Source organism: Geotrypetes seraphini, chromosome 1, assembly GCF_902459505.1.
Source record: "Geotrypetes seraphini chromosome 1, aGeoSer1.1, whole genome shotgun sequence".
In the NCBI taxonomy this organism is placed as follows: Eukaryota; Metazoa; Chordata; class Amphibia; order Gymnophiona; family Dermophiidae; genus Geotrypetes; species Geotrypetes seraphini.
Window position 1 is genome coordinate 520,305,035 of NC_047084.1, and position 21,267 is coordinate 520,326,301.

General features: G+C 40.9%; 1 protein-coding gene across 1 annotated transcript in view; it reads right to left on the minus strand.

Annotated features, from left to right (window-relative positions):
- SLC12A2 (solute carrier family 12 member 2) overlaps window positions 1-21,267 on the minus strand; it is a 333,014-nt gene that overhangs the window by 68,886 nt on the left and 242,861 nt on the right. Inside the window, exons 18-20 of the mRNA XM_033928970.1 lie at window positions 17,333-17,439; window positions 9,965-10,044; window positions 5,345-5,479 (exon numbers count right to left, since the gene is read on the minus strand). Coding sequence (XP_033784861.1) covers window positions 5,345-5,479; window positions 9,965-10,044; window positions 17,333-17,439 — 322 coding nt within the window. The remainder of the gene's footprint in view (window positions 1-5,344; window positions 5,480-9,964; window positions 10,045-17,332; window positions 17,440-21,267) is intronic.

Here is a 21,267-nt window from a genome sequence, read left to right on the forward strand (position 1 = left end):
TGTTCTGTGTCAATGTGAATATACTGTAAACTTTCTAAACCTAGTTCACCAACTAAACCCTCTGTTTCTTACCTCTTACTACTCCTCTGTCCTATGCATGCTTAACCCCCCATTATTGGGTAATATCTTCAATGAGCTGGTTTTGTGCATCTGTGACAGCAATGAACCTCAGTCTTAAACTAGGTTACATGGAAAATAATCTCAATCTCAAAATTTATTGCTAATAATTGATATAGTACTAGCACTATGATGAAGAACTTCCTTCTGGAGTTCATAAGATATTAACATGTATTGGCAACTTAGGTGTGCTTAGAAACTCCTTTTAATCAAGCCTGTGGCACAAAAAGAAAAAAATTAAAATTAAAAATATTTCTTGGTCCTGGACTGCATTTCTTGGTCCTTAAAAGGCCTCTCCTCTCTATATATAATTCACAGATGATTCTCTTTTACCACTATATTCTTTCTTGAAAGCTTTTTATTAGTCAAGAGATCCCAATGCTTTTCTGGTACAGTGATGAAGTATCGTTTACAGAGCTTCCAATAAACATGTACCACTTTGTTGTGCTTTTCTGCATAGAAATATTTTGTCATCAGAACTCTTTACAAGTAACAATTTCCAGCTCTTTCTTACAGAATTTACAGATGACTGTTATACCAATTTTTTTCTATGCTTGCTGTAACTATCAAATGATCATCTTAGTTTTAAGTTAGCTCTCCTTAACTATTCATGTATCTGGCTGTGATCAATGAGCAGTTCCTGGAGGAGTAACACTTGGTATTTCCTACTGTACTTATGCATCTGCCACTTGTCTTACCTCACTTGCTGATACTTTGAAGAGTATTTTCTCTATTGCAAATTGGTGCTTCTTTTCTTATGGTACGAGTGAATTTTCACTCATTCCTTCTACTTGCTGAATGCTTGCCCAAGGGCCTCTTTCATATTGCTGAATAGCGCGGGCCGGTGCGATAAATGCACCAAAGCCCATAGGGATTGAATGGGCTTCAGTACATTTGCCACATGGCACTCACTACCGTGACTTGATAAAACAGGGCCCAAATTTTAAGAAGATAAAATATGAAGGAAAATATCCAGAATCAAACACCTTTTGCACAACTTAGATCTGATGAATTGGTTAAGTCTCAAAGCTCAATAGGTATAATATATTTCTTTGAGACCCATTCCTCTTTTAGCTTGGTGATTACATATTGGTGATTACACTAATTCTTTTACATCTCTGGGCATGTAGAAGTTTTCTTCTTTGAACTTCCAAAGCCGTATGAGAGTGCAGAAATTGCCAGCTGATTAATAGCTTGGATCATATTCTGTGATAAAGGACTCTTCAGTACTAATTTTTGTATCCTGCAATATTCTTCACTGATTGCCTTGCTGGATACTGATGTAAAGAATTATAAGCAATCCTATATTCATACGTCAGATACCTGTCTACATCTGACACTTCTGCTCACAATTATTTTTCCTTCAATTAATTTTTTGCAAGGAGGTGATATCCTTCTATTCTTTCTTTGTCCCTGCATCCTTACTGGCAGAATTCTTCTGGTAATAATTTTTGCTGCATATTATATTTGATTTATTTCCGCGATATCAATAGATTGCCTCTTTATACAGATTATACTCATCTTATTTATCACACACTTTACTCTAGGTCAGGATGCTCGGTGGATGAATATATACTGGCCACAGAAAAAAAGCCTCAGAGGGCATAACAAAAGAAAAGCTGGAACCCTTTCCTGGAACCCCAACATATCAAATAAATTAATTTCTCTATCTCTGGATTTTTATCTTTCTTCATCATCTTCAGCTAACATCTTACCATGTCTCCAGCCGAGACATTTTGAGTGTCTGGTGTGCTGTTCAGTGTGTGGGAGCAAGCTCTACTCAAGTGTGATGCCAGATGCCTTGCTATTTAAAAACCTGGCAGCAGGAGAGAGAATTTGTCCAGCTAAGACTCCTCCTGAGACCTTTTGAGTGTTGGATGTGCTGTTTGGTGTGGCAAGGGAGCAAGCTCCGCCCAAGTGTGATGTCAGACAACTTGCTATTTAATTGAGATGTCAAACGGTGCATCGCCATTCGATATGACATCTAAGATGCAAGGTGTAGGTGTGCGCCTTAGAAAGTGTCTTTGCGAAGCGCATTTGAGAAGCAAATTGAGCCCGATTTTCCAAGGTACTTGAAGCTTGATTTTCTGAGGTTTATTAGCGTTCAGCCTTTTTGTGTTATCTGTTTCGGGAACCAGTAGAAGTACGAGCTATGTAAACTGCTGGGGACTTGTTTCATGTTGCTGATGTTAGAGCAATCACAAACTGTGTGCCATGGCACACTAATATGTGGCCTGAGATATCAAGTATGCTGCGAGATGCCGAGGAGGAGGAGAGGCGCCCGCTGACTGCCTACAGGACATGCCTCTCACGGCAAGAGGCACATCCTGTAGGCAGTCAGCCACCGCCAGTGCCTCATCTTTCCTGGCATCTCTCCTCCTCTCCATGCATCTTCTTTTGCAGCACACTCCCCCACCCCACTGGTTGCTCAGTGCCCCGTCTGGAGGGCCACTGCGCGGACATTGACGTGATGACATCACATGGGTACTCTCAAGCCACGGCCGCTGGTTTAGTGTGCCATGGTTTGCAAAGTTTGCGAGACACTGTGTTAGAGTATGTGTGCTTGTTCTGCTAACCTCGACATCAATATTTGGGTGTGGCATCCAGTGTTCCCGCTAAGCTGCGCTGGCGCACAAAATATTACATCGCAGCGCACAAGTTTCTCGTCACAGCGCACACACGTGCTTGCAGGCAGGCGAGCTGGCAGTCCATGTAACGCGTCGCAAAGGTAAGGGGAGGCTGGGGGAGGAATCGGACGTCGGGGTGGGGGTGTTTTAATGTATTTATACTTATTTAATTTAGCGTGTAGGCCTAAAATTCCTTTGAATACCTCGTCCTCATGTATCAGCAACTTTGACAACATATTTATTTGGCTCATAACTTGCTGGCGCCCGATATTTTTAGCTCACAGTGAAAAAAGTTTGCCTACAACACCCGCCCGCTTAGAGGGAATACTGGTGGCATCTACTGGTGCACTGCCCATAGTGCAAGTGGAAAGCATGCTTTGTAGCGCGCTCCTTGCCTAGTGACTTTTGTAGAAACTGAGTCAAGAGTTCTTGTGCTATTTATTAGTTAAAGTGTAGAAATGTGTTTTTCATACATCCCTGTTGTATTGGGACAGGGAAGATATGGATACTTGGGGTGGTTAGAGGGAAAACAACACAATAAGATATTTAGTTCCTATCACATGTGAATTGCACTTTACTAATTGTAAAGCTACTAAAACAGCGGGTCAAGTGCATTTGGTACTTGTTAATGCTAGGTTTGTACGTAACAAAGTCAAAGTTATTTATGATCTTATTGTGGACTATGCTAGTGATGTGTTATGCATTACAGAGAATTGGCTATTGGACTATGATATAGTTATACTCAAATTGTCCCTCCATTTTATGTTTCCATCTCTCAGCCTAGAGGAAGATCAAGAAGTGGAGGAGTTTTAGTAATCATACGGGATTCCTTAATTTTGAATCAATCTCAAAAGTTGTGTGGTAAAGAATGATGTGGAATGTTTATTTTTGACTTCCGTTTTAAAAATTTTATTATTTTATTATCCACCAGGGTTTTATATGCTGATTTTTCATTTTTAATTGAAGCATTGGCAGAATGTTCTATATTAGGCAATGATACTGTGGTATTATGATGAGGTTGGTATGGATGACTGTGTAACTGATTTCGACTTGTTAATGTCCAGTTGGTAGCAGATATAGCACAAATAGGGGGGCATATTCTAGATTTAATCTTTGTACAAAAAGGTTCTTCTTTTGATATCACTTTAGAAACAATTGTTATTCCAGTCCCTTGGTCAGATCATAAGTATGTTTCTATGACAATTACTCCTTGTATGACCTTAAATAGTTATCTACTGTGGGCAGTGAAGCAGAAGCGCCCTTCATATGAGCTTAATGATCAAGGAATATTTTTGTTGTTTACCCGCAATTGCATCACTTTCTTTTCCAAATATATATATATATATATATATATATATATATACACATACATACATACACACACACATATATATATATATATATATATATATATATATATATATATATATATATATAAAGATTTGACATTGATAAGTGAATATTTCTTAAGAAAGAATGGAATATTTCATGGGGTGTCCTGATTGCTGTATACTGATTTTGCTAACATTTGCCTATTTCTGATCTGAGGAAGAAGGGGTTACCTTCGAAAGCTAATCAAACTACATTAATCCCTTCCCCCTCTTTAATGAAGCCACCCTGGAAGCCTGACATCTCCCTATTTCCTCCCTGCTGCACTCTCCCCCTTGGTCCAGTATTTTTCCTATTCTCTTACCTCACTTCCAGACATCTTTCCATCACTCCATTCTGCTCCTGGATCCAACATCTCCCACCTTCTCCCCTCCTCCTGTGTATCTCTCCCTTCCTATCATCCACTCCCATGTCCAACAGCTCTCTCTCATCCTTCCTTGTGCCCTGTGTCAGATCTCTGTACCCCTCTATGTACCATCTCTCTCTCTTCCTCCCCTTAATTATATGTAATTTCATCCTCTCCCTGTGCCTCCAACTTTCCTTGCTCTCCTTCCCTATACTGAAGTCTTGCTTCTTTGGGTCGCGGTATCGGCAGCGATTTTCACATGCTGCCTGCCGCTAACCAGAAAGCCTCTCCTCTGTTGCGGAAAGACTTCCAGGTTAGTGGCAAGCAGTGTGTGGGAACTGATGCCAATATCATGGCTCGAAGAAGCTGACATGGTCAAGATTCTGTGCGGAAAAAGGGAATACTCGTGACTGCAATTCTACAAAAATTCTGCATTATGCAGTCATGCAGAACTCCGCCAGGAGTATGATATACTTGATTAGATAAAATGCACAGCTAGGATATTTATAGTAGATGAGTGATATTTTTCCCATGTGAAAATTGTTGGCCCATTTAAGTATGATTTATCTGAATAATAGTTACATTCAAACCATTATCCAGATAACTCTGGGACAGTTTTTTTTATTTTTATTCTAATTTATTTGGATAGTGGGTTGAACATTGCTTGCTCTCTGGGTAACGTCCTTTTCTGCTCTATGGTTTGTGCCATGACCATACGGAATACTGAGTGGGACTTTCCATATAGTGTTGCTGAATATTTACGTATTAATATCACTGAGCACAAATTCAGATATATGTTTATTTACTGTAAGTTTTTCAAACTAAAATAAATACATTCCAGAATAGAAGCTGAATGAAAAATTACCTTTCTGCATGACTGGACTCTTTTCACTGCATGAAGAGAAAGCTTTTGAAGTGTCTGCTTCAACTTTCTTGCTGTAATCAACATTCACTACAACATCCTTTGAGCTTGGAGATTTCTCTTGGGATGACACCTCTTCTGCAGAAAAAAATAAATAAAAGTAACAACAATAATAACTTTGTTTTATACCGCCTTAACCAAAAGTTCTAGGCAGTTTACACTAAAAAAGAGCTGGACAATCAGCAAAATACAGTGTTACATTAAAAATGCAAACATTCAGTAAAAATACAGTTTCAAATAATAAAACCCTTATTAGGTAATGAATTTATCGAACAAAGTGGTCTTAATTAATTTCCGAAAAGAACAGTAAGACATAGCTTGGTGAATACATTTATCTAGCCAAGATTGCAGTTTACCTGCTTGAAACACTAGGGTAGGTCTTATATCTACAAACATTAATTTTTGGATAAGCAAATAAGTGAGAACTTTTAGTTTCCCTTAATGGTCTATACCAAGGGTGTCCAATGTCGGTCCTCGAGGGCCGCAATCCAGTCGGGTTTTCCCCAATGAATATGCATGAGATCTATTAGCATACAATGAAAGCAGTGCATGCAAATAGACCTCATGTATATTCATTGGGGAAATCCTGAAAATCCGACTGGACTGCGGCCCTCGAGGACAGACATTGGACACCCCTGGTCTATACAACACAAAATGAGGAAAAAGGTAAGCTGGAGACAATCCCAATATCAGCTTAAAACAGATAAGAAAATTTAAATAATACTCTTGCCTCCAACGGCAGCCAATGAAGTAAACGATAGTATGGAATGATGTGGTCATTCATTTTTAAACCAAAAATCAATTGGATAGCAGAATTCTGAATTATCCTCAATTTCCTTAGAATTTTCTTGGGAGCTCCCAAATAAATGATGTTACAATAATCCAAAATGAATAAAAATTAATGCCTGCACCAGTAGTCTGAACGATAAAGGGTCAAAATATTTTTTTATGGTCCTTAATTTCCACAATGCAAAAAAGCATTTTTGTACTACTAAGTTAGTATGTTCCGTCAATGTTAAGTTGCAGTCTAGTGTGACTCCCAAAATTTTGATAGTTTTAATAATCGGGTAGTCATGACCATTAAGATGAAGCAATGTATTTATTTTATCATTGGGACTAGCCAAGAAGACTCATGCTTTCCAGTTCCAGTATAACATGCATGTCTTGAGACTATTTTTTAATGTAACCTTTTCATTCTGATTGCTAATTTATGATGACACAAAGTTATTCAAAGTTGATAAATTACAAGAGGATTGTGAAAAATTGCAAGAGGACCTTGCGAGACAGGGAGACTGATCATCAAAATGGCAGATGACGTTTAATGTGAGTAAGTGCAAAGTTATGCATGTGGGAAAGAGGAACTCTAATTATGTGATGCAGGTTTCCATATTAGGAGTCACTGGGCAGGAAAAATGTATTTAGGTGTCACTGCTGAGGATTCGTTGAAACCCTCAGACCAATGTGCAAATAGAATGTTAGGAATTATCAGGAAAGAAATGGAAAACAAAGATGAAAATGTTATAATGCCCTTGTATAACTCTATGGTTTGGACGCAACTTGAATACTGTGTGCAGTTCTGGTCGCCATATCTCAAAATATAGCAGAATTAGAAAAGGTACAGAGAAGGGCGAATGATAAAAGGGATGAAATGACTTCCCTATGAAAAAAAGCCCAAAGCAGCTAAGCCTCTTCAGCTTGAAGAAAATGACAGCTCAGGGGTGATATCACAGAGGTCTATAAAATGCCGAGTGGAAAGGAAAAGGCGTGAATCGCTTGTTTACTCTTTCCAAAAATACTAGGACTAGGGGGCAAACAATGAAGTTACTAAGTAGTAGATTTAAAACAGACCAGAGAAAATATTTATTCACAGAACATTTATTTATAGTATTTATACACCACTTATAGCCTAAGTGGTTTACATTTAGTTATTCAAGCATTTTTCTCTATCTGTCTCGGTGGGCTCACACTCTAATGTACCCGGGGCAATGGATTAAGTGACTTGCCCAGGGTCTCAAGGAGCAGCATGGATTTGAACCCACAACCTAAGGGTGCTAAGGCTGTAGCTCTAACCACTGCGCCACACTGGAATTTGTTGCCAGAGAATGTGGTGAAATCAGTTAGCTTAGCAGGGTTTTAAAAAGGTCTGGATAATTTCCTACAAAAGAAGTTCATAGGTCATTGAAATGTTCTGGGGAAATCTCTGCTTATTCCTAGGATAAGCAACATAAAGTCTGTTTTACTACTTGGGATCTAGCTAGGTACTAGAGACCTTGGTTGGCCACTGTTTGAAACAGGATACTGGGCTTGATGGACTTTTGGTCTGATCTAGTATGGTAATTAAGTATGGTACAACCTTTCCGCAGATCCAGTTGCCTGTGTTTCTACATCATAGTGCTACTACATCATATTCTACATCATATTGCTACTTATCATTCCTACAGCACTACTAGACATAGACAGTGCTGTACATCAAAACATAGAAGAGAGTCCCTGCTCAAAAAAAGCTTACAATCTAGTCAAGACAAACTAGACATGAAGGTGCATCTATACACAGTGCTCAGGTGGATGGGAGGAATTACAGAAGGAATGCTAAGACAGATATTGGTCCTTAGCAAGTAGATTGGAATTTGGAATTGAAAGCAACTTCAAAGAAGTGGGCTTTGAGTCTGGATTTGAATACTGCCAAAGACAGAGCTTGATGTACTGAATCAGACAATTTGTTACAGGCAAGATAATTGGATTGTTTTTCAGACATGGGTGTAAAAGAAAATCTGAACTGTGTAGTGGATGAACAGGAAAATAAATGTCCTTAATGCCAGCAATAATGGATTAATCTATTGCAGTAACAATAAGATGCTCCAACAGATGGGCATATAATGAAAGGATGTTGCAGATGATAGGAAGCAGATCAGCAGAGAAGACTCTTGTTGCCGGTTCATAGTCAAAGGCGCGCCGAGATAACTGAGCACAAGGCGGAAGCCCGCACCGAAGAAAAACAGTGTTTTAAGGGGCTCCGATGGGGGGGTGTTGGTGGGGAACCCCCCCTTTACTGAATACAGATCACGCCAGCGTTGTGCGGCGTTGGGGGGGGTTTGGGGGTTGTAACCCCCCTCATTATTCTGGAAAGTTAACTTTTTCCCTGTTTTTTTAGGGAAAAGTGAAGTTTTCAGTATAATGTGGGGGGTTACCAAAAGAGGCCATCTCAGATAACTTCAGCAGATGCTCTACAGTCAAGAGGGGCTCTTCCAAAATAGCTAGTGTCAGGTAAGAAGGTCTTTTTCCTCACATTATTAGCACAATTATATATAGTAGCTTCTCCCCACGCTCAGTGCAGCACAGATTATATACCAGAGCGAGCTGCCTCAGATGACAGCAGCTTCTCAGGGGAACGCCTCCAAAACAGTTAGAAACAGGTAAACAGGTTATACTTTTAAACAAAACTAGCTATAATAGTCCCATGGCCAATGTATTTATTAAGGCAAAATAATTTAAGGACGACTTCCAGGACATTTTGGAATTGAAGCCAAAACAAAACAGGGATTAGCAAATTCCATTGTCAAAAAAACTCCCAAAAGTGAAAAATAATGCTATGGCAAAACACACCAAAATATCTTAGCGGCTATTACCGTATATACTTGAATATAGGATGAGATTTTGGGGTCAAAATGGCCCATAAATGGGGGGTCTCGTCCTATATTCGGGTCATAACCCAACCCCTGTCCCGGTCAACTAATTTAACCCCCCCCCGTACTTTTTTCGCCAGTTTTAATCCCTGGTGGCCAGCGGTGTATGGGGCAGGAGCAATTTTCCGCGTTCCTGCCTCGTGCTGAGCCACTGCCTCTAATCTCGCGGTGCATCCGACAGGACTGAGCTTTTCATGCTCCCTGCTCGGCCCCACGCCCCTATCTGAATGGCTGCCGCCAGTCTCATCCTGCGAGGACTGGTGGCAGCCATTCAGATTCAGAGATTCCATATTGCTGTCCCATGCTTTCTAAAATTCAGACAGTCTGTTTCCACCGAGAGCCTATTCCATGCATCTACCACCCTTTCTGTAAAAAAGTATTTTCTTAGATTACTCCTGAGCCTATCACCTCTTAACATGATCCTATGCCATCTCATTACGGAGCTTCCTTTCAATTGAAAGACTCGCCTCATGTGTATTTATGCCACATAGGCATAAATATGCCTACATGTAGGCCATTTCGCCTACAAGAAGCTTAATTGTACAGAGAAATTCAGAGCTTCCCAGAGGCAAAAAAAAAAACCCAGAAAATACAGTGCTGGCAGTAATCAAACATATTAAAGGTAGCTACTGGCAAGAGAAAATGCTATAAAAATAAATTTAACTAAAAGATACTACAGATATCATAAGGTTTTAAAATATTAATTTTCCCCCAACATTAAGAGCAAATGTCCCAAATCTAATTTGAATCACATATACAATCTGTATTTAGAAATGGAAACAGCTAAATTAATTTTAAATTTGTACACTTTTCTATACAGTTTAGCCATTCTGTTTTACCTTTTACCCATGAAAATATTTCAGTGCAAATGAAAATTTACCTTGTCCTTGAAGATGAGAAATGTCTAAACCCTCTTTTAATCGAATGACAACTATCCCATACTGAAAGTCAAAAGCATCACTGTAATGAAAAATAAAATTGTTCAAAATTATGCCATTACAAAATAAAATACTTAAGACAACATGGACTTTAAACCAAAACAAGCTTTAAAACTAAAGTAAGCTGGCTTAAGACACAATTTAAAGTTTTGTCTATGGGGAAACTGGACCTGGTAACATTTCAAGAAATCGACGGATTAGGTTCTTATCTTGGTAATCTGGGTTCTGTTAGAATACAGAGGAGTCCATACTTGAGCTGTTGATTCCCATTTTCCGAGAACTGCAAAAGGATATTCCTTTAAGAACTTCAGAACTCCTCCCCCTTCTGCAGAGGAAAACAGAATCCTCCTCAGAGCCAGATGCACAAAAATAGTTAAAATCATGTGGGTTGCTGTGGGGATGGTTCACTGTCCAATTTGAAAACGGTGATTGATGCTTAAACAACTTCACATGTAAATGAGTTTTGCGGAGGACTGCCGTTATCCCACCTGATCAGTTGATAGAGAAAGCGCCTGACACATGCGCAGAATACATCAAGTATAACGGCACAAATATGCACATGCGCCAGAAAAAGCATGTCATGCATGAGCCACAATTCTAGATATGCCACCTGCCCTTACCCCCACGGTTTCCCCTTTGGAACTTTCACGGCAGTTTTTACCAGCGCATACGAGATGCACCCGCCTTTAACACATACCCATTATATTAAGATTCAATCCCATAAAAAAGTTTTTCAATGAATTCCCACATGCATCGCAGGCCCAGACCTGCCAAGTATATGCTTCCAACATGCACGTTTCAACTCTACCGGCATCTCCTGACCTGTCGCTAAATTTAGATTGTTAAAAGGCCAGCGATTCATTTTGTGCATCATGTGGACATCAATCGGAGTGCTCATTTTAATACTGATAAGCTCATAATGTATTTACATACCATTATTAGAGGCTGTTACAAACCTTGGAAAAGACCTCAATTTGCCGTTTTGGGCAACGATAGTTGAAATATTTCAATGCTAAACTGGTTAACAATAGTTAACATAGCGAGTTTTGTGCATCCAGCCCTCAGTTGTACCAAGGCAATCAAACTCTACTGAAATATAAGAAGAGAGAGAGGCACGGGGAACTTCCCTGACTTGAAACAGATTCTGCTCTGAAACTTAGAAATAGAACAATAATCAAAACACTGAACAAGTAAACAGAGTAAAAAAATCACGAGCAACTCAGATCCAACCTGCTAAGGAAAACAAGCAGGAGATATGTGACCCTCCCAGGAGAGAAGAGAGAGGGAAACTCCAATATCTGAAACGCATCTTTTCGTAATCTTAAGTATAATACTAGAAGAGGTCTCGAGGCAACATCGGCAATATCCGAGGCAGAAATTAAGCGAATCAAAACAAGTCCTCATAGGGAAGGTAATATGGACTCCTGTGTATCCTAAAAGAACCTAGATTACAGAGGTAAGAACCTGTCATTCTGTTGCAGATACACAGGAGTCTATACATGAGCTGACATACCAAAGCAGTGTCATACATATAGGGAGGGACAGATGAGTCTGCTCGCAGTACCGAGGATCCAAAAGTGGCATCCTCTTGAGCTGTCACATCCACTCTATAGAACTTAGTAAAAAAGTGTGAAGACTAGGCCAAGTAGCAGTTCTGCAGATTTCATCAGGTGAATTGGCCTGGGATTCTGCCCATGAGGTTGCTACACCTCTGGTGGAATGCATTGCCAGGGAAAGAGGCAGCTGTTTCCCAGTAGAAATGTAAGAAGAAGAAATCACCATACGGATCCATCTGGCAGTGGTTACCCAGGTTGACTGTTTCTACTATCTGTTAGGGTTTTGGGGTGACGATCTGCCACAATGGCTATGAGGTCGTCTAACCCTTCAACCAACAGCATCTGCCCCTTGAAGGGTAATCTGCTGAGAGTGGCCTTGGAGGCTGAGTCGCCCACCCACTGTCTAATCCAGAGCATCCGGTGGGCTGAAATAGAATAAGCTGAAATCTTACCCAGGAGTTTAATGATGTCAAAGAGTATCAGCCACAATCTATAGCCTCCTTAAACATGTAAAGACAGGAGTCCCCAAGCTCCGAGGGACTCATCTGCAGTCTGGTATGGAAGCAGCTGCAGCAGCTTTGATACCCAAAGTCAGTGCTTCATTCTGTCTTTTCAGGACCGCATCCACTCTACAGTCCTGTGTGTCTTTCAGCATCACTCCACCTTCACTAGGAAGGGCGATGCGCTTGGTCACTTACGCCACTGTGGAGTCCACCTTCAATTGGACAAACAGTAGCTGGAAGTCCAAAGTCATAGGATAGAGCAGAGACATAGCTTTGGCCACTTAAGTTGGTCTTCATGGTTCTCCCACTGGTCAGTGACCAAGGAGATAAGATCTGGGTGAGCTGGAAAAAAGTTCATAAGTGTATTAGTGCCATGTATGATGGAGTACTACGAGGTGGAAGGTTGCTGGGCATCTAGCTTCAGTATAGACAGCGTATCAAAAATGACATCGGAGACCGACGCTGACATGAAATGGCTACTCATGGAGTGATCATCTCTGATCTGCCGCCACACCTGCCCCTGGATACTGGACCCCCCGAAAGGGATCCCACATCAGCTACTGTTGCTGAAGAGCCCAGCGAAAACAGCAGCATGGGAAGGGACTTCCAATCATACCAGTCCTGCACTGAATGACAGTGGAAGCTGGCATGGTATGAAGCAGGGACACCTGTTTGGAGGAAGGATCCCCCTTAAGTGGAAATGATGTGCCCTTGGGCAGCACAGTGCTTCCCGGTCCCATTAAATAGGCTTTCCATAAAAGGCTGACAAAATCTGAGAAACTTTTAAAACATTAAAAACTGAAGATCCCTCCTGACAATAGTCTCTGTATCGTGGTTCAAATTGGAGTAGCAAGCCCAGGTGACAAAATACACCACCGCAGTTGCTTTCAAACATGAGATTGCAGCCTCAAAGAGCTTCTTATGAACAAAATCCAGCATGCGGCCCTGGGCATCTTTAATACCATGCCACCTTCACTGGGAAGGGAGATATAGCACACTTACTTACTGTTAACAGATGTTATCCAGGGGCAGCAGGCAGATATTCTCACATATGGGTGATGCCATCCATGGAGCTCTGATGCGGACAGCTGCAAAAGAATTTTTGCATGAAGAACTTTAGAAAGTTCATGACTGACCACACCTCGCATGCGCAAGTGCCTTCCCGCCAGACGCAAGGCACATGTCTCCTCATTTTTCGTTTCTCTGTGGAGCAGCAAAGTCTTTGATCACTCCACAAGTTTTTTGTGTGCCTTCTCGCCGCGGAATTTCTTATTTGATCTTTTGATCCTTTTTTTATTCTTCTCTTAATAAAACTAAGAAAAAAAATATATATATTTTCTTAGTTTAATTTTCAGCTGTTTTTGATGGCAGGGCCTTGTCTTCCACCTCAGACCTCAGACTTTGATTTGGCTGAGGCAGTCTTCCCTTCCATGTCCCGCCCATTAACTGGCTTTAAAAAGTGTAGCAGGTGCCAGTGCATTATTTCTCTAACGGACCCCCACAAGTGGTACATCCAGTGTCTGGGGCCAGACCAACTTGTGGAGTCTTGTTCGCGCTGTGCAACACTACAGAAGCAGTCTATCAAGAACCATTTGATCCAGCAAAAGCAGCTTTTCAGGTATGGATGCTGCTTCGGTACCTCCAACACCAACCAAACCCTCGATATACAAGGCATCAACATCGCCAGAAGAACCGGCGTCCAAGACGGTGTCGCCATTGGTTGCTCCTGCAGGTAAGCCAGCCAAGAAACCACCAGCTTCCCAGATAGGGTCTCAGGCCATTAAGGTACAGAGTCAAGTTGTATCAGCCAAACGGAGACCCCTGATGCAGCTCGCTTCCACATCTAGAGGGGCATCTTAAGAACATAAGCAGTGCCTCTACTGGGTCAGACCAGAGGTCCATTGTGCCCAGCAGTCCGCTCATGCGATGGCCAATCAGATCCAGGACCTGTATAGTAATCCTCTATCTATACCCTTCTTTACCCTTTTCCTTCAGGAAATCATCCAATCCCTTCTTGAACCCCAATACCATACTCTGTCCTATCACACCCTCTGGAAGCGCATTCCAGGTGTCCACCACCCTTTGGGCGAAGAAGAACCTCCTAGCATTGGTTCTGAATCTGTCCCCTCTTAATTTTTCCAAATGCCCTCTCGTTCTTGTAGGTTTCGAAAGTTTGAAGAACCTGTCCCTCTCCACTTTTTCTATGCCCTTCATGATCTTGTAAGTCTCTATCATGTCCCCTCTAAGACTCCGCTTTTCCAGGGAAAAGAGCCCCAGTTTCTCTAATCTTTCAGCATATGAAAGGTTTTCCATATCTTTTATCAATCGGGTCACTCTTTTCTGAACCCTCTCGAGTAAAGCCATATCCTTCTTAAGGTACGGCGACCAATATTGGATGCAGTACTCCAGATGCGGGCGCACCATCGCCCGATACAACGGCAGGATAACCTCTTTCCTTCTGGCTGTAATACCTTTATTGATAATACCTAGCATTCTATTTGCCTTCTTTGAGGCCACTGTGCACTGTGCTGACGGCTTCATTGTCTTGTCCACTATTACCCCCAAGTCCTTTTCTAGGGTAATTTCACCCATTACCAGCCCTCCCATCGTATAGCTGTACTTCGGGTTTCTGTATCCTACATGCAAGACTACATTTCTTCACATTAAACTTCATCTGCCATCTCGTTGCCCATTCTTCTAGTTTGTTCAGATCCCTTCTGCGATGTCTTCCTCACCGGAGTGAGCCGCAGCACCAGTGATACCGGCATCAGCCCCTCTGGTATTGGTGCAAGCTTTTTAAAGAGAAGCTCGATGCTCTCTTCAAGTCAGAGTTTGGGGGCATGTTTCAAATGCTCATTCCCATATCGGCTCCTCTGGTACTGGCCCAGCCTGAGAATCACTCCATGCCAAGTGAAGGTACCAAGGCTGCCTCATTGGTACCACCTCAACCATACTGATCCTCCTCCTCAAGCCTTGCTTCTCAACACCGGTCTTCGAGGAATCGCTCTACTCCATCGAAGCATCGTTCCTCAAAGTTTCGGTCTCCTGCATCAAAGCGTCATTCTTCACGTCCACTGAAGCAATGCTTCTCACCTTCACCGAAACGTTGTTTTTCATCTGCACCGAAGCATCGTCTTCACCTGCATTGGTCCTCAGCTTCTCCAAAGCGTCGACCATCAAAGCATTGGTCACCTTCTCTGAAGCTTCACTCTTCTAGGTACCATTCAGCTTCTCATGAGCGTGTGCGAGGACATCATCATTCTTCTGGGCACAGGTCTAGTCGTTTCAGACATTCATATCCACGCTTACCATCTTCAAAACCTGGGAAACATGCGAGGAAGGAGTGTTTCTTCAAAACACGGACCATGTTGGGTACGGTCTTATCAGTCCTTTTGGAAACAAACTGTTTTATGTGTTTTATGATTGCTTAATAAAGTCTTGGCGTCCTGTACATCATCACTGCAATCTTTGCTCTTTTAGTTCTTTGTTTTGCTATTTGCCTGCAGTTAAGTTGGATTTTTTTGTTTGTTGTTGCCTTCCAAAACATACCAATAAATCCACCAAGGACTGGCTGAAAACTTAAAATGGAGAGTCCTGGAGTGGCCAAGTCAAAGCCCTGATCTTAATGCAATTGAGATGCTGTGGGGTGATTTGAAATGGGCTGTACATGCAAAAAAAAAACTAAACAAACCAAAAAACCCTCAAAAATCTCACAGCTGAAAGAATTCTGCAATGAGGAGTGGGCCAAACTTTTCTCAGACTGATGTCAGAGACTGGTAGATGGCTACAAGAAGCATCTCACTGCAGTTATTTCAGCTAAAGGTGGTAACAATAGCTATTAGGCTGTAAGGTGTCCTAATTTATTCCTCTGCTAGAATACACATTTTGTGGATATTTTTGTTTCATGAATAAATCAAGGAAAATATTTGTTGTTTGCCTGCAATTACACCACTTTCTTTTCCAGAGATAAATTAAAAAAAAAAAAAAAAAAATTGACATCAATTTGTGAACATTTCTTAACAAAGAACTGAATATTTCATGGGGTGTCCTAATTTTTTCACATGACTATATATAATCATCAACGTTGTGCGTGATGTTACACAACGTGCAGGTGGGGCGGCACTCGGCTGCGTGGGCTCTGAGGCTCTCCAACATGGTGCAGAAGGCACCCGGTGTGGAAGGCTGGCCGGCGGACGGAAGAGGCATCCATCTGAAGTGACGTTGCCTGCAGCTGTAAGTGCTCGTTTATCGGGGCAGTGCACGGTTTGTGAAACAAAAGTTTGCTGAGTGTTTTGCTTGTCTAGTTTCAGTACATTTTACTAAATGTACTTCACTTATCATGCATTTTTTGTTTATAAATCTTTATTCATTTTAAATCTTTCAACAAGTGTACAATAAAATCATTTAATATACAACATCACTTGAAGCTCTACAATTTCTCAAGAAAAAGATTATATCCCACCCCACCCTCCCAAAACTTATATTCAAATATAATATATATCATATAATATAATAATTTAGATCATTTGTTTTATAATTTGCTTATCATGCATTTTGAATACTGCAAAATGTATGTGGTGAAACTAACTTTCCTCCTTTAATAAATGTTGGCCCTGCAACAATGACAAAGGAACTTTAGCTCATGATATCCTTTTCTTGTAGGTTTCAGGAGTTTCAGAAAACAGTATGGAAAATTATAGCTAAAATGGTCTTCACTGAGGTCTAGCACCTTCTGAGTGGAAACATGTCATAGCTTATCTAATCCTGAAGAAGCTCAATCAAGATCTGTCCCTATCCCTTAGCTACAGAGCTATTTCCAACCTCCAATTTGTTATCTAAAACCAAAAAAGAAATAGTTCTTTCCCATTTGCTTCAGCATACTGAATCTTTTAATGTCCTACACCCTTGTGAATCAGGTTTTAGACCTGGGTAGAACATCAAAACTGCTGTGGCTTCACTTCTCAGTGATCTGCATTCTATTTCTGTTTGGGCAGGGTTGCCCTAGTAGTATCCCTGGATTTGAGCACTGTTTTCAAGCTTGTTGATCACAACTTGTTATTGGCTGGACTCAAATACTGGCATATCAAGCACAGTTCTTTGCCATGTCCTTCTTTCTTTTCAAGCAGCATTATTTCTGTTCTCCTCCCCACATTCCTGACACATTGGTAAAAATACAAGTTATAATTTATTGTAGAAAAAAAGGCTATAAATATTAGAGCTACAGGTACCTCAACATTATTTTTATACTCACTGCAATATATTAATGTAGGTATCCACATCCTTCATATCAGACTGCAACCAATTATTCTTAAATCCAACAACAAGAGTATTGGGTCTCATACGACCCAATCCTGCAGCCTAAGATAGAAAAAAAAAAAAAAAAAAGGTTTAAGAAAACCTTAACTTGACAAATGAGATGTGCTAACAGGGCAATAAAATATCCTCATTGGCATATGTAAGACTATTGACATTATTTAGTAAATTATTTTCTCCACTTTTCTTTATGGAGCTAAAAAAATTGAAAGCTCTAGACATAAGCTGCCTTCAAAAAAAAAGGAGAAAATAGGAAAAAAAATTCCACCTGACAAGAAATAGCCTTGTCTGCAAATGAGTTATTTTTGGTATAGCAAAGTTAGTTACCTGTAGCAGGTGTTCTCAGAGGACAGCAGGCTGAATATTCTCACAGCTAACTGGGTGACATCTTCCAACAGAGCTAGCTAAAATATGCAAATTAACTCCGTGGTCAAGAAATGTGTTTTTAATCTACGTATGCTAAGGAAGGTTAGACATTGCTCATCATTGTCACTTTTCCACCTTAGTTCAATCAATTATTTTATCTCGTCTCAACTATTGCAATGTTATTTACCTTGGTGTTACAAAACCTTGCCTCTACAGATTGCAATTAATTCAAAATACTGCTGTGAAATTGATTTTAGGGAAACAAATTTGATCACGTGACGCTGTTGCTTCAGAGTCATCATTGGCTCCCAGTTTGTTTTAGAGTTCAATTTAAGTGTTTGTGTTGTTTTTAAAATTTTACATGGTATTTTTACTCCTCTCCTTCCTCTATCCTGGAATGTTTATAGATTTTCTTTTGCAACAGGTGATCAACAATTCAAATTTTCTCTTCCTTCCAAAAAAGGGATTAAGGGAGTTAAGTTTTTCAGTCACTCTCTGATTTTTAAGCTATCTCAACTGTGAATGACCTTCCACTTCTTTTAAGGATTTCCGGCTCACTTCAACCTTTTTGCAAATCCTTAAAAACTACTTTATTTGCTAAACACTTTGAAAATTAACTTTACCAAACTTAGTCTTATTTTTTTCAGGTTTTTTTTATTTGATAACCAACTATTGAAAACCGAGTCGACCTTTCCTTGAATGATGACTCGGTATGTAAAGTCAAGCATTAGATTAGATTAGAAAGTTCTAGCTGCACCATACTGCGCATGCATGGGTGTCTATTGCTGACATGCAAGTAGCAGTCCCTCAGTACAACACTTTAGTTTTTAGAATACAACTTCAAGGGGAGTTGGGAGATTCTGATAATATTCAGCCTGCTGTCCTTGGAGAACACCTGCTTCAGGTAAGTAACTTTGCTTTCTCAGGACAAGAAGGCCTCCCATTCTCACAGCTGGGAATCCCTAGCTACCAGGCTCACCAAAAACAATAAGGCAAGGACAAGATGGACTTGAAATGTTGAGGCCTGTCCTGTAATTCATCTGAAAAAGAAAACATGCTACTGGGGAGATACAGCCTAGAACAGAACAGAAAATGGGTCAGGGAGTGAAGGGGGGGTGGAGTTTGATTCTAGACAAGAAATTCTGCAGGACTGTCTGACTGAACTAGCTGTCATGCTGGGAATTCTGTTAAAGACAATAGTGAGATGCGAATGTGTGGATGAAAGCTCACATTGCAGCCTCACAAATCTCCTCTATGAAGGCTGATCTCAAGTGGGCTACCAACGTCGCTATGGCTGCAACATTGTGAATTTAACACCACCCCCAAGTCAGCCCAGACTGGGTATAAGCAAATGAGATGCAATCTGCAAGTTAATGGCTATTCCCAACAGATTTGGATCAAAGGAAACAAAAAGATGGGTGGATTGTCTATGGTCTTTAGTCTGCTTCAAGTAGAAGGCCAGAGCTTACTTGCAGTCTAAGGTATGCAGTACATTTTCGCCAGGATAGGCATGAGGTTTAGGGAAAAATGTTGGCAGGATGACTGATTAAGATGGAACTCAGTCACAACTTTAGGAACTTCAGGGGTGTGCGGGTAACTACTTACATTAAATTTCATCAAAACAGAGTAGATCAGCTACTAGAGCCTGAAGCTTACTAGCTCTGTGAGCTGAAGTGACTGCCACAAGAAAAATTACTTCCCAGGTTAAGAACTTAAGATGACAGGAATCAAGTTGTTCAAAAGGATTTTACATCAGCTAGGCGAAAACCACATTGAGATCCCTTGACACAGTAAGACATTTGATGGGGGCTTAGTCAATAACAAACCTCTCCTGAATCAAACAACTAGAGGCTGTACAGAGATGAGCTTACCCCCTATACAAGAATAGTAAGCACTAAATGCACAGAGGTGAATCCTTAAAGAGTTGATTTTCAAACCAGACTCAAGACACGGGAGGTATTCAAGCAGTTTGTTTGTTTGCTTTTTTCAAGGAAGTGAAAGGATCTAGGGCCTTGCCCTCACACCAGGTGGCATACCTTCTCCACTTAAAATGAATAGCACCTCTAGTCTTTTCTGGAAGCAAGCAAAACTCAAGAGACACCCCCAGACTGGCCTAGAGATGCCAATTTTACACTCTAAAAATCCAGGCTATGAGGGCTAAAGTCTGGAAATTGGAATTTAGAAGGGATTCCTCATCCTGTGTTATGAGGGTCAGAAAACAGGACAACTTCCAAAGTTCTTCAGAAGACAATTCCAGAACAGGGAACCAGATCTGCCTTTGCAAATAAGAAGCAATTAGGATCATGATCCCCAGATCCTGCTTGTATTTTAGCAAAGTCTTCTCTACGAGAGGAATTCGAGGATACACATACAGAAGACCTGTCCCCCAATGAAGGAGGAAGACATCTGATGCTAGTCTGCCATGGAATCTGAGACTGGATCAATACTGAGGGACTTTGTTGTTAAGATGAGTGACAAATAGATCCACCATGGGAATGCCCCACTCTCGGAAGATCTTGCCCATGTTGTGCAACCAACTGGCTGTTGTCCTTGCCTGAATAGCATGTAGCCTGAAGGACCATCCCATGAAAGAGAGCCCACTTCCACATCCCCAGGGTCGCCTGACACAAGGGATAGGAGCTCATACCTCCTGCTTGTTTAAGTAAAATAATGCAACCTGATTACCCATTTGGATAAGATCAATTTTGTTGGAAGGAGTAAAAATGTAGTGGGCAAAATTGAAAGGAGTTATTGTAAGGGTGACAAACCTTTTTGTGAGGCAAGTAAAAGTAAGAGGAAAAGAAGGCCACTTTGGTTCTCAAAAGTAGTAGCTGAGAAGGTAAGGAATAAGAGGTCAGCTTACATAAACTACAAAAGATTGCAGAAAAAGAAGACAGGCAAAAATATCTGGAAAAGTTAAGAGAGGCTGGCTGAGTAGTCAAAAAAGCAAAGATGCAAATGGAAGAAAAAAATAGCTGACAGTAAAATGGGGAGACAAAACATTTTTTAGATATAAGGGATAGGAAGAAGTGCAAAAGTGGCATTGTGAGACTCAAAGTAGAGAGTTGTACGGGGACAGAAATCCCACCCATCCCTACCAGGATCCTCTCCGTCCCCACCCGTCCCCGCAAGGAATTTCCTCCATCCCCACCCATCCCCATAAAAAGCAGCAATTACTTCTGATAGGATCATCAATTCCATAGTTTCTTTTGTGTTTGCGCTGCTGTTTTCCTTGTGGAATCTCTTTCGTGGAACCCTTTTTTTGTTTTCTTTTCAAGTAATTAACTTATAAACCCCCTCTTTTACTAAGGCTGATGTGTCCATTATATTATTTGGACGAACACTGCTTCCAAAGCCTTCCATCCCTGTGGGAGTCCTGTTGGCTAGAGGGGGGATCCCCGTGGGAGTTCCGTGGGTTGGGGGGGATTCCCGCGATCCCCTTTCTCATGCAGACCTCTTAACTCAAAGGTGAAGGGGAGAAAAGGCTGAATTGCTTAACAAATATTT